The 12916-nt window shown below is 39.1% G+C and overlaps 1 protein-coding gene across 1 annotated transcript; it reads left to right on the forward strand.

Annotated features, from left to right (window-relative positions):
* Window positions 1–1719: 1719 nt before the first annotated feature.
* LOC131300799 (mediator of RNA polymerase II transcription subunit 27) lies at window positions 1720–9172 on the forward strand. The gene is made up of 7 exons (XM_058326783.1): window positions 1720–2051; window positions 5683–5848; window positions 6518–6968; window positions 7898–7957; window positions 8069–8137; window positions 8242–8285; window positions 8609–9172. The coding sequence occupies exons 1-7, from the start codon at window positions 1787–1789 to the stop codon at window positions 8787–8789; spliced, it is 1236 nt and encodes a 411-aa protein (XP_058182766.1). The 5' UTR covers window positions 1720–1786; the 3' UTR covers window positions 8790–9172.
* The last annotated feature ends 3744 nt before the right edge of the window (window positions 9173–12916 follow it).

Here is a 12916-nt window from a genome sequence, read left to right on the forward strand (position 1 = left end):
AAGAAGAAATCACTGAGACTCAACTATCCCTCAAAAGCATACTTGCACAGATAGAATGTGTAGTGTGTACCTAACTGGTAGTTATATGAAAGGGAGTTCGAATACCAATTTCCTATTTCTAAAAGTGGACTCTCATAAATTCACCAACCTAAAAATTGACCGCGTTCCTTTCCTTTTCCAATTTTTCTTTTTTCGGTGAAAATCACGTTCTTTTTGATGTATTCTTGGGGTTTGTTTAGCATCGCCCTCAACGACTTTGAAGTAAAATCACACAAATTAATGAGGGTGTTTGGATGGCTATTTTCCCCATTTTCATTTTTACAACTTTAGGTGAATATGGCTGGACTTAATATCCATAACATGCAATGAGTGAGTTATGGGAAACGTATCTTTGGTTTCTGGCTCTAGAGAAGAGATCAAGGTGTACTCGGTGAAGGATTTTAAGAGCTTTATAGGTGGAATCTGTAAACTGAAGCTCTAAGTATGGTCTTCAGGTGTTGTAACATTCAACTTTCGATTGGATGCTCTTTTATGTTTTATGTGTTTTTATGTTCATGTTTTGTGGGTGAGTAAGTGTTAGCTCACTTTTCTTTTCCCTCTAGATGTACTCCTTTCGAGTTTATAAAATTGTTTCGTTTTGTCGAGAAAAAGAAAGAAAGAAAGAAAGAAAGAAAGAGGGGTCCAGAGTAGCTTTTTGAATTCTCTTACTTTACTTATCTTCTTGGTTGGAGAAGAAAAAACCCAAGTGCCCGCAACATATTTTGGAAATTATCCTCATCCCTCGCGAAATAATGATAATTAAATTTTCTTAAGGGAATATTTGGCAATTTCTACTTTGGAAAAATATAGATTGGAGAATTTCAAATATGAGACAGTAACTTGTATTTTTGTGAAGTGTATCTTTTAGTTAAGAAGAATATCTTTTAAAAAAAGGGGCTAAAAATGGTTATTCATACGCATTATGATACAACCGAGGGCAACTTGATAAAAAACCAATCCAAACTTCATTTTGATGATTATACTCCAAAACACTACTCCTATTTCAAAATACATTTTGTACATATCTTTCAAACATTTTACAGATTCAAATTCATCCGACCACAATCCAAAAATGCAAAAAGGAAAATATAAAAATGGGGTTCCAAACACCTACAGCAATGTCCCTAATAGACCCACAAGGTAGCCTAGTGGTTCATGGCTCACTCCCATAGGGTTTGCATGGCCAGGAGGTCAAGGGTTTGAGCGCCCTCTAGAACTTGGTCCACTAGTCTTTAGCGGGGCAGTCCCTTAGTTCACTTTCAGGCCGAGAAGGCTAGCAAATATGCTTAACACATGCAAGTCGGAGTGGAGCTTAGAGCCTTTCCCCGACTATTCGATTAGGAAAGCGCACTGACTCTCACGCCCTTGCCCATCTGGAGGTGCACTTTGATCCCTTTCAGAGCCCGTCGCGGGTCTGGAGTCCCTATGATCACGCTCAGGGAGAGGTTGCTATGTCTGATCGCCCCCTCCTCCACCCTTTTTACATCAGCAAAAAAGTGTCCCTAACAGGCCTAAAACCCACAGGCCACAGCAAAACCAAACGCAAGCCGAACTGGCCTTAAACCCACGGCAATGTCCCTAACAGGCCTAAAAGCCCAAACTAAAGCCCAACATTGGCCCATTTCAAACCCGGTTCCTAATTTCTAACTAAATACTAGTACCAGTAAATACCAGCAAGTCCCAAACAGTGAGAGAGAGATCTGATAAAAAAAAACAGTGAGAGAGAGAGAGAGAGAGAGAGAGCGCAATGCAGCAGCAAGCACCATCTCCGCTCCACTCGCCGGCGGAGTCACGGGAATCAGCCACGGAGGCGCCGCCCAAACAGGTGGCGCTCGCGATGGACAGGTTGTCGAACGCCGGCCGTCTAATTGCCGACATAAGGCTAGGCGCCGATCGCCTCCTCGAAGCCCTCTTCGTCGCTTCGCAGCCTCACCAGTTCACCAAACCCTTGCACTTGATCCTCAAAGAAGAGGCCTCCATGCGACAGCACCTCCACGACCTCCGTACCATTGGTAACTAGCTAGCTCCCTTTGTTTGTATTGTTTCGATTTTGCTGCGTTTCACTGTTATTAGGTTTAGTGTTTCAATGTCCGATGAAATGTGTGATTTCGATTTGATTACACTTCGCTGCCTTTGGCTCGGCTTTCATTGGTCTGGGATTGGTACCTGCATTTGGATTATTGGTCGCGGTGCGCGTAAGCTGGTCCAGACACGTAAGTTATCAAAAAATAAAAAATGTGAATATTAAACTAAATAGTTGATGTAGCGGAATTCACGAGAGACTAGTTAGCATACTAGTCCAAACGAGATAAACAACTCGTCGCAAGGAGCAAATCTTGCGCACAAGAAAGAAAGAGAGAATCCCTGAATATTATTGATCAAAAAGCTGCATAAACTCTAGGTTACAAACCCTTAAATAGGCTGAAACCCTAGAAACCCTAAAAATAAACTTGGAAAATAAAAAGTCCCAGAATTTGGGGCTTTTCCTAAAACTGAAAACGGGAAAGAAAAACAAGACTTTCCCAAAAAGAATCAACTTAAAAGGAATTACGGTCTAAGAGTTATTAACGAAACAAATCTTTCCTAAAACGGCAAAATAACGCAATTGAAGGCCTAAACGAAGAAATTATGCCGAAAAGTACCATCAATCATCAACTTAGGGTTCATGAGGATTGACCGGAGGGCGAAAATAAGTCAGCCCACCAAGTTTGGGCCTATTCCGAGCTCGTCCGAATTTAGCCAATTTGGGTAATTTGAAATTAAACACCGTTTGGACTTTTGGGGCTTGGCTCGGTCCAGCTGATCATGGAATTGGACCTCCACGTGTTCTACATCAATACTCAATAGTAAATATGCCTGATGAAATATGTGATTTCGATATGATTATGCGCAACAAGCTTTGCCCCGGCTTTAATTGAACCCGCTAGTGGACGGTGGGATTGTTCCAAGGATTCTTCTAGCATTTTGATTTGGGATGTTCGTTCTTGATCACATCGATATGAAAGTATGAAACACATATTCATCTGGTTATTAGGGTTTCTTGGCCTTGTTATTTTTCTACTTGTCTTCTTTTCTAATATAGGAAGGTGAAACAGAGTTGGTATAAACAGATTTATAAAGCTGTGTTATGGAAGTTATTCCCACAATTGCCCACGAAGATAAGTTTTCACAACCCCTAAATATTTCTCTATTAGGGATGGCATTCGGAGCAGATATGGGAATTTCCGTGCCCGATCCTGAAACCGAAAGGCTAACCATATCCGCCCTGATACCCCGAACGGGGAGAAGAAAAATAAACCATAACCGAACCAAATGGAGTTCGGGTAATTCCCGAACCGATTGGGTAACCGAATTTGCCATTGTATCCAAACCGAAATAAAACTGAACAAAACTGAGATCTACTCCATGAAAACAAAACTGAATCTATTTGACTGAGATCTACTTTTCCGAACACCATATCAAACTGAAAATAAAACTACATGGTAGCGCAGAAGATTTAGAAATCTGGATTTATTGTCGATAAGAAAGCTGTAAATTATTTTCTAGAAATGAAGGGCCTGTCAAAATAGGGCATGGGTTGAACTCTTGGAACGAGCTCCTTTCTTATTCTCTTGATTTCCTCTTCTTTGGCTAACTATAGGAGCAAAATCCAAAATGAATGTATGAGTAAAAAAAATCCGAAGTAACATCAACAGGTTGTGTGTGTGTGTGTGTGTGTGTGTGTGTGTGTGAGAGAGAGAGAGAGAGAGAGAGAGAGAGACGGCAAACGGATCAGAGAATCGAGTGGGGGCCTGTCCTTCCGAAGAGAATCGATGTCTGAAGGCTGTCGAGTGGTTAGTACTCTTAATCTTCAGCAGATTTGTTGAGAGAGAGAGAGAGAAGAATGGGTTTGGTTTTCTCTCAAAACTTGAGAGAGAAGAATGAGAGAAGGGAGTGAGTGTGCGGCTGTGCTTCTGTCTTAACTCTTAACCCTAGACGTAGATACTATATATATGAAGGGCGTTTTTGTAATTTTATCATTTTGGTTTGGTTCGGGTATCGGTTCAACCACAACTAGAACCCGTTTGGTTATCTCACATCATCTACCATACCCTCACCCACGGGGAATTTTTCGGTTATGGTTCGGGGAAAAAAGCGGTTACAGTTTGGGTACCCATCTGTCCGGTTCAAATTGCATCCCTATTTCTCTTTAACCCTGAATTATTTTTTACCCATTTTGAATGAGTTTAATCCTGAAAAGCCCTTGTCTTCGACAAACTATAGCTGTAATTTTTCTAGCTTTCATATGCCCGCCTTGACCTGCCCAACGTGTTGGCCGCCTTGTCCACCGGTTCCGCCACTCTGTAACGTAATTCTACTGTCTTTAATTGATGGAGAATAAAGAGTGTATATACGTGCTCAGCTCATGGCACTTATAAATTCTTCTTTTAATGACATGGTTTACGCAAAGAAGACAACATGTCTTAATGGAAGAAAACACAACACACTGGTCCCTCTATGGCTCTTACTCTCTCTAAATAAGTATAGATTTATCATATCAAACTTTCCACTATTTGAATATTGTTCGGTCAGTAGATCTTGAATGCCTGTTGGCATAGGATGATTAGTAAGATTACTTACTAGAATTGATTGAACCGATTTGGCATGGTGGTGGCATTCAGTGTTCTAAAAGGTGGCCGCCTAGGCCGATTAGTCCCCTCCTTGACGCTAGGCAGTGGTCCGACGCCTAGATTAGACAGCCGACTAGTCGGGCACCTAGGTGCTAGGCGCCCTTTTCCGCCCGACTAGCGCCTAGCAATTTTTAGAACATTGGTGACGATATGGGAGGGTTGGGGTGGCATATAATGGGGGTGGTCTGTGGGTGGTGTTAGAAAATTAGGGTTAGAGTTTCTAGAAGATGAGGGCGTTTTGGCATTGAATCTCTTGTAATAAGGGGGTGTAAAAAGAAGTTGGGGCTAGAAAGATATATAACATGAATTAATTGTTAGGGGAAAGAGGTAAAGTCACTCCTGGAGGAACTACCCACACATGGTATTGCATGCGCATAGAGAGTTGAGTTGGGTTTACCATGTGGAAAGCACTCTGGGAAAAAGTAAAATGGGTTTGGAATTAAGTAGTTGTAAAGGATTTCGGCCGGGGAAAGAGGGAAGACCTTATGTCACTTCCATTGATCCTAAGATCGTATATACTGGTTAGGATGCTCAGGAATCAGAACTAATTTTGTGTGCTTGGAAGAATGACTTGATGCTCTGCTGAACTGAGGCACACATGGAGATGTGTAGTCATTGTCAATATCCAATAGGACCGCAAATAGTCAAATTGGGATACTGGCTCGCTGGTGTCTCATACGTCTGTTGACAAAATCAAATAGAATAGAAAACCTTATTACCTGCTGCTTGCCTGAGTTCTTTAAACCTTTCTAGTTTGTATTCTCCTAACTTGACGTTGGTGATCACGGATGCTGTAGGGGTGAAAATCAGAAAATTTAGCTGTAGCATGTATACAGGCTGTAGGATTGATGACTGTATGGCTGAAAATTGGAAACTTAAATTGTGTTCAGATAAGATATCCTTAGTCTCGTATGAAAGAGTCCATATTTTTGTTTTGACTGCATCCATGAAGTTAAAATCTTCTTATTTCTAGGAAGGCAGTTGGAAGATTCTGGAGTTCTTAACGAGTCACTTAGGTCACGCAGTAATTCGTGGGGCCTCCACATGCCTTTGGTTTGTCCAGATGGGGCAGTTGTTGCATATGCATGGAAACGTCAACTTGCTGGCCAGGCTGGTGCATCTGCTGTTGATAGGACCAGGTCTGTCTTAAAACCTTTTTGTATGCTAATTTTTGTTTGAATTCTACTGTTTATCCATTCATATAGTAAACCTCTTCGTTTGTTTGTTTTTTGCCTTTTGATTTAGTTTCCGATATTTAGCTTTGATTTCCTTTTCTGGAAGTCTGATGAGAGGGCTGAGTCTCATTGGATGGACAAAATTTGTTTTATTTCTGATAAATGAAAATCTGTAGCATGAATTCTCTTATTGATATATCAGGCCTAGAGAATCATTAACGTGGCTGTGTTGAATTATCCAACTCCAAGGTTGAAATGAGTTGCACAATTGGTGTACATATGGTGATCACAAATGTGCTGTCTGAAGTCCTATACTCTATGAATGTCTCGGAAGACTGCTCTTCGTGGTGATTGCCATTTACATGATCACTTTTTCATATCCTAATTGAAATGCCAGTGTGGCTGAAGATTGTTAACCAAGGGAGTGAGATCAATTTTAACTGCCGGGCCTGTGTGGGTCCCACACCAAGGAACACAAAGGAATGCAGGACAAAAGTGATGTAGATCCCATTAGTAAAACAAGAAGTTTTAATATACCATTTGCAATAGACAGTGGTTTGAAAAATCTCTAGAAGTTTTCACCAATCTCTCTCTCTCTCTCAGAGGTTGCTTATCTCCAGTATACTTTTGCAGGTTGGCTCTCAAGGCATTTACGGATCAGAAACGGCGATTTTTTCCTCACCTTGATGATGGTGCTGAGTCAATTTCAAAGAAAATTTGTAGTTCACAAGCATCAACTGCAAGTCATGAAGAAGAGCTTAATGAATACGGATCGCTATCAGATTTTCTATTGCATCTGGAAAAAGAAGTGCCAAATGTGAAAATTAATACTTATGAACGGTTGGATTGGTTGAAAAGAGCTTCTTCACTTGCCTCCGCAGCCAACGAAAGTGTCATAGAAACACCAAAAGAGCACGCTTTTCATAGTTCAAATAATCTAAGACAAGGAACCGTAGGCAGCATTTCTGCAGACAAGGTTGCTGTAATTGAGCTGCTGTTTCCTTCTGTTTTTAGAGCTATAGTATCATTACATCCAGTAGGTTCCATGGATCCTGATGCAGTTGCGTTCTTTTCACCAGATGAGGTAATTTGTTTGTCAGTTACAGCAGCTTCTTGATTCTTACTCTATGCTGTGTTTGAGAAATGGTAGTTGTCTATTTTTGTACTTGCTTGACCACATCCATATGTTATGAATTTGTCTGGTGATTTGACCCAGGCAAAGTTTGCACTTTCCAATCTGTAACTTATTTCACATTTTGTAGCATGGGAAATATTTGCATTTCATGTAAGCTCACCGTGACGAAACTTAGTGGACCATGCATGAGCTTGTTCATGAGTCTAAATGTCTAATCAACAAAAACTTTCATTGAGCCCAGAAGTAGAAGTATAAAATCTTTCGTACTGTTGGTTTTGGTATGGACGGAAAACTAGTACTACACATGTAACATATCCTTCCAGCTTATTCCAAGATTGTCAAAGACATTCTTGTTCTTACTGAGTTTGAATTTGGATATTTTACATCCAAATTCACTTGTTCCCAGAATTATTAGTAGTACCTCAATATTGTACATGTAAGGAACTTTGAAACATACCCTTCCCTTTTGTTAGCTTCCAACGTTAGCAGGTTTTCCTTTTTTCAGGTCTCTAAAATAATTTTTTTGCTTTACTGACAAATCAACTAGGTTGGTTTATAAGCAGGCTTCAAATTTAGGAAACCAACAGGAAAACTTGTTATAGACATATGCTTTTTCTATAGATTCTTGAACAAATATGTCGGAATGACTTGTGAATTTAGCAAGTATCTAAAGGACCTGTGGTGTGGTTACCAGTGAACGTGGGACTCATTGCGTTCTGATTGGCCATCATCATAAGGTCTAAGTGCATTCATTTTGGGGAAGTAGTGGTAGAGGTAGAGAACAACTTATCCTAAAAAAGTAGTACTTCAATCAGTTTGGTGCATAATTTTTGGCAAAAGTGCTGCGAGGCAATGATGTTTTTGGCTTTACTTGACAGGGAGGCAGCTATGTACATGCAAGGGGCTTTTCAGTTCATCACGTATTTAAGCATACCACGGTAACGACTTTTCTTTCCTAATTACTTTTGTTGTATTGTAGCCAGTAGTTCAGGACATTATAAGAAGTCTAGGAATTGCAGTTGTTGATGTTATTAGCTGCCCTATTGCAGGAACATGCTGCTATGGCTCTGCAGTATTTTCTTGGCCTCAGGACGGAAACTGCTCTTCATTCACTAGTGGTATTGTCTTTTTGGGACTTACAGTATCTATCTCTCTACGATAAAAATCATACTATATTATAAGAGTAAACAAGTTTTTCAAGTCTTTTTATTTGGTTTGACAGCACTGGATCTGCAGCTATCAAACTCTGTTCACAAAAGTGTGCAGGTAGGATTCTCGTTTTGCCTGTTTAGTTCCTTTCTCTTTTCTGTTTTTACTTCCCGGAACACAGAAAATGAGAAAACTTGTTAGTGGGATGTTTCCGAAGACCTATTTTCGGAATACAGCAAAAAGATGTTTTTCGAATTTTCGCAACCTTTTCCACACAAAAATGAAAGCAATATGAATCCCTTTGAACTTTTTGTTTGTTTAGTTCCCAAAAAACACACGCGCACACAAAAAAAAAAAGGAGGAGGAAAAGAAGAAGAACGAAACAATGCCATTTCGTGGAATTTCATTCGGGATTTGAATTTGAAGTACTTGTGGTGCAGTAAATGTCGACGGCTATTATCAATGGACATTCAATCAGCACTAATGTTGCCTCCAGTTCATCGCCCTTACCGGAAGTTCTCTATCAGTAAAACTACAACTCAAACGAGTTCCTCAACAAAGGATCAAAGTGTGGACATCTCCCAGGCATATCATATCGATTGCTTTCCAGAGGAAGCTTAGACTACCATTAATGCAGTTGCGTACGGAGAGCCTTGTACACGAAAAACAGAATTAGAAATCCCAATTTATCTCCTGATATGTTGTCTATCCGGTGGCTGGAGATATGTTGTAATACCTTTCTTCAGTAAGGTTGAATACGTAAAACTTCTCCGGTTCCAAAAAAGGTACGCAGAAAACTTCACAATGCTCCATATGTAATTCACACGTATCCAAACGGAGCCTAAAATGGAAGAAAGCAGCTCTTTTATTTGGTGATGTGAAATACGGAATTCTAAAGATGTAATAGAAGTCCAGGTTGGACTTGGGAAATTGCTCCCTCTTTCATTCAAAACTCAAACTCTTGTGGGGTCACTTCGTATCAAATTTTGTCCCGGTTTAATTAAGCGCCTACTCATAGACAGTGCCATTTGTCTCCTCTCCGTTCACATGAATATTGGTCTCCTAAAAATTAATTGAGGTATGCTTAAATTGATCCAAACACTTTTTAGTCGCAAAAAAAGAAGTTAGGCTAACAAGTTAAAGGTACTTTTGTAGTTCTAATACTAATTAGGGCTCCTCTGGTCTAATGTTATTGGACTTTTTAGCACGGTCTTATTGATTATTTTTTCTTAATTTTTAGAGAAATTTATATAAATAGTCCTCCTAATTTCATCTGAGTCTCATTTTAAATAGTCCTTCTTTATATAAATTTATAAAGAAGTTAGGCTCAAACCAAAATTTTCGTTTTGATGTACTCTTATATTTTATTGTTTTGTTATCTTCTACTAAATCAAAATTTTGAATAAGATTTAGAGTTCCAAGCAGCAAAGTAATTAAAACAAAAACTGAAGATTTGACATCTTATACAGCCAAAGAAACTAAAATTTGAACTTAAGCAATTTACACTTTAGTTCATATTATTTCATTGGCTTGGACTCGATGCACGTACTTACTAGACTCTGCACTCGATTGTGAATGTGATTACTATGAATAATAGTACTATTTAGCCATGCAGACAAAGTCGTTCATCAATTGATCACTGGCATCAATATGAATAATACTTGTTAGCCACTGGCATGTACTAGTTGTGACTTGTGAGATGATTTGATTTGACAGAGGCATTTTTTCTTGGCTCCCTGAGCTTTGATCTGTTATTACCTGAATTTCGATCATAGATGTATGTGGCGTATTATGATTATTATGAACGATGGCCACATAACACCGCCTGATGATTTTGTGGGCATAATCTAATTTAATCTGACCACTTTAACCAAAGCACCTAATGGCCAATTAGAGGATAAATGTACTACTCACACTGTAACTAATAGGAAAGGGCAGAACTTTAGCTCAAGCACAACCTAGAAAAAACAAAGCTAACTATCACATATTCCTCCTACAAACCCTTCTCAAACGCATCATCACTAATATCATTGGACCTGACATTTATCCAAACGATTCAAATTGTTCATTTTGTTAAGTCTTAATATTATACTAGTACTAAATTGTTCTTGCGAAAATCTAAGTTACGTAGTAACTTGAAAATTTTACTGTTTTGAGAAAAATGAACAATTAGTTTGGATCAGGAATTCATTCATGAATATCCACTACTTTAAAAAGATGAATATCCTAATTTCTTCGATCGAGCAATAACTTACGAACTTTCAAAACCAACCAACTTTCAAAACCAACGAGTCAATACTACTCGTATTAAAGACCATCCTCATCAGGCAATGCAAATTGCCCTATACGTCACTTCAGCGCAGGAATTGACCTTGCATCAACCTCTTCAAACGTGGGGACCACTTGTTCAAAAGGTGAAATGAACAAGGCAGTTTCTTCTAAAAACTGAAATTAGATGACCAAAATAAAAATACACACAAACTAAAATTAAAACGTGACACACTTCAAAGTTACAAACACACATGAAAATTTTAAAATGACCACAAAGAAAATAACGTAACAAAATTTAGAATTGTGGTGCCCTACTATTGGCTATGTAGTTCCCACAAGGGCTCATGCGAGGAGGCCTGACTAAAGTTGAGAATGAGTTCCTCTATCTCTGATGTCACGATGGCGTTGAATAAATTCTGTAAGCTCGATTGCGTGATGGAAATATGACCGTTAGAATATAGTTGTTTAAATTTTTTAATAATTTCTAATTTTTTGATAGTACCTAGATAGAAAGAAAGAATAATTTAATGCAGTAAAATTAGAATAGAGAGCCTGATGCAGTGTGTTATTAAAAAAGTGACTAGCTAAAGTAAAAAAAGTGATTTTTGAAGTTAAATTTAGTTCAAAATTTGTTGAGGCTGATGAGATAGTATGTTGATAAGCACTCAATAATGCATATTCTTGGTGTTTAAGTCCTCTAATATGTTGTGTTTGCACATATATGTTGTCGTTGTTTTGCGCTATTGCACGTAATGTGCGTTTTTAGTGTTTTCAGGTAAACTGTGTGAATAAGGCACATTTGAACGCCAAGGAATGCTCCGGGTGAAACCAAGTGCCCAAGGCCACGTGCCACCAGGTTGTGGTGCCCGAAAAGTCATGAAAAGATGGTTTGGAGGTTGCTCGTGACGCCCAAGGGTCAAGTGAATTGAAGGAGATGTGAGGATTTTACCAAAGCTATTCATTTTCCAACCAACTGAGGGTAGAATCGTCATATCTTTTGATGTACAAACTATCTTGGATTCAAAACCACTTGGGTTAGAAAGTGGACTTAACAAGCTTTCCAATGGTCCAAAGGACACCCAAATCCGAGTTCGGGAGTGTCCGAAGCGAGTCCGCGAAGTTCAGCCAAGCAAAATCTGTCTTAACATATTGGTATCGATACCAGTGCAAAATGGTGTCGATGTCAGTCAACTTAAATCACCCCGAAGCCGAACAGAGCTGGGGGTATCGATACCCTTTTGCATAGGTATCGATACCAATGGCTTCCGGGCAGATTTTTGCAGTTTTTCAACCTTCCATTTATGAAAAGTTTCCATTAGTAGTATGTTTTTGGAATATTTTGTAGAGAGAGAAGCAAATGTGTATATATAGCTCTCTCCCTCACAAATAGCAAGGATGGCCATTAGTTAGCTTTAGGCCTAAGTTTCTTTCTTACTTTCTAGGATTTCTATTGCGTTCTTAGTCTTTCAATCTTCAAGAACTCAAGTAAATTTAAGTGTTTTGATATTTCCTCATGTATTAATGTTGTAGCTACTTGTTAGATCTTCTATAAAATCAAGTTTACTTTCTTTTTCTATCGGTTAAATCTTATGCCTTCGATTTTTACCATGTTTAGTTCTTATGCCATATGTGAGTAGTCGATTAGGCTCGGTCATGGGGTGAATAACACCTTATGACTTTGGTTAATCTTGTTTTTCTCAACTCGGAACTTGAAGTTTGGTTTGTAAAATGAGAGGGTTCGCCTTTTATGTAACAAAACTTGCCGATGTTAATCTCCGGTGATCATGTGCTCACACACATGTTTCTAGAGCAATGTCTCGGTTCGTGTTCGCCAAGAGAACTAAAGAACTCACTTGCTTTCCGAACTACGCTTCTAGTCTTTTATTGGTTTCATACCTAAATCTTTCGATTGATAGCCTATGTCGGCGATTCAATCGTGTTTTCATTGAGAAGAGTTGGATGACTTAAGTTATAGGTGTTAGTAACTCCAACGCCTTGGCGCTTTTAATTCTTAGCTCAAACTCATTTCTAGTCTTTTTCATAAGAGTGTTTCTCCACCTTTCAAAGTAAAACAAAAAATTGGCCGTCTAAACGCCTGAAACCCTTACACCTATAATCCAAACAAGCTATAGAGAATTTCTCTGTGGGTATGATCCCGAACTTTTCGATTATTATACTGACAACGACCTAGTCCTACACTTAGGCTAATTCAACCTATTTCAATGGTTAAGTTGTGACGAAGCATATGTTTTAGAGTATCTCCAATAGTCTCAACAAATTTCAAGCCAATTTGTTGAGAAAATTGGTTTGCCTAGGCACCAAAAACATGTTACACCCAACAACCTCAACAAAGTTCAAAAGAAAAAACAGCCGTTTGCGTTTCAAACCTTTGAACGGGCGTATGACCAACACACGTGAGAGTGGATCTCACTCTCACGTGCAGCCTTTGAACAGTGCGTGACGGCTCCGGTGAAATC

This window comes from Rhododendron vialii, chromosome 9a (assembly GCF_030253575.1).
Source record: "Rhododendron vialii isolate Sample 1 chromosome 9a, ASM3025357v1".
Classification (NCBI taxonomy): Eukaryota; Viridiplantae; Streptophyta; class Magnoliopsida; order Ericales; family Ericaceae; genus Rhododendron; species Rhododendron vialii.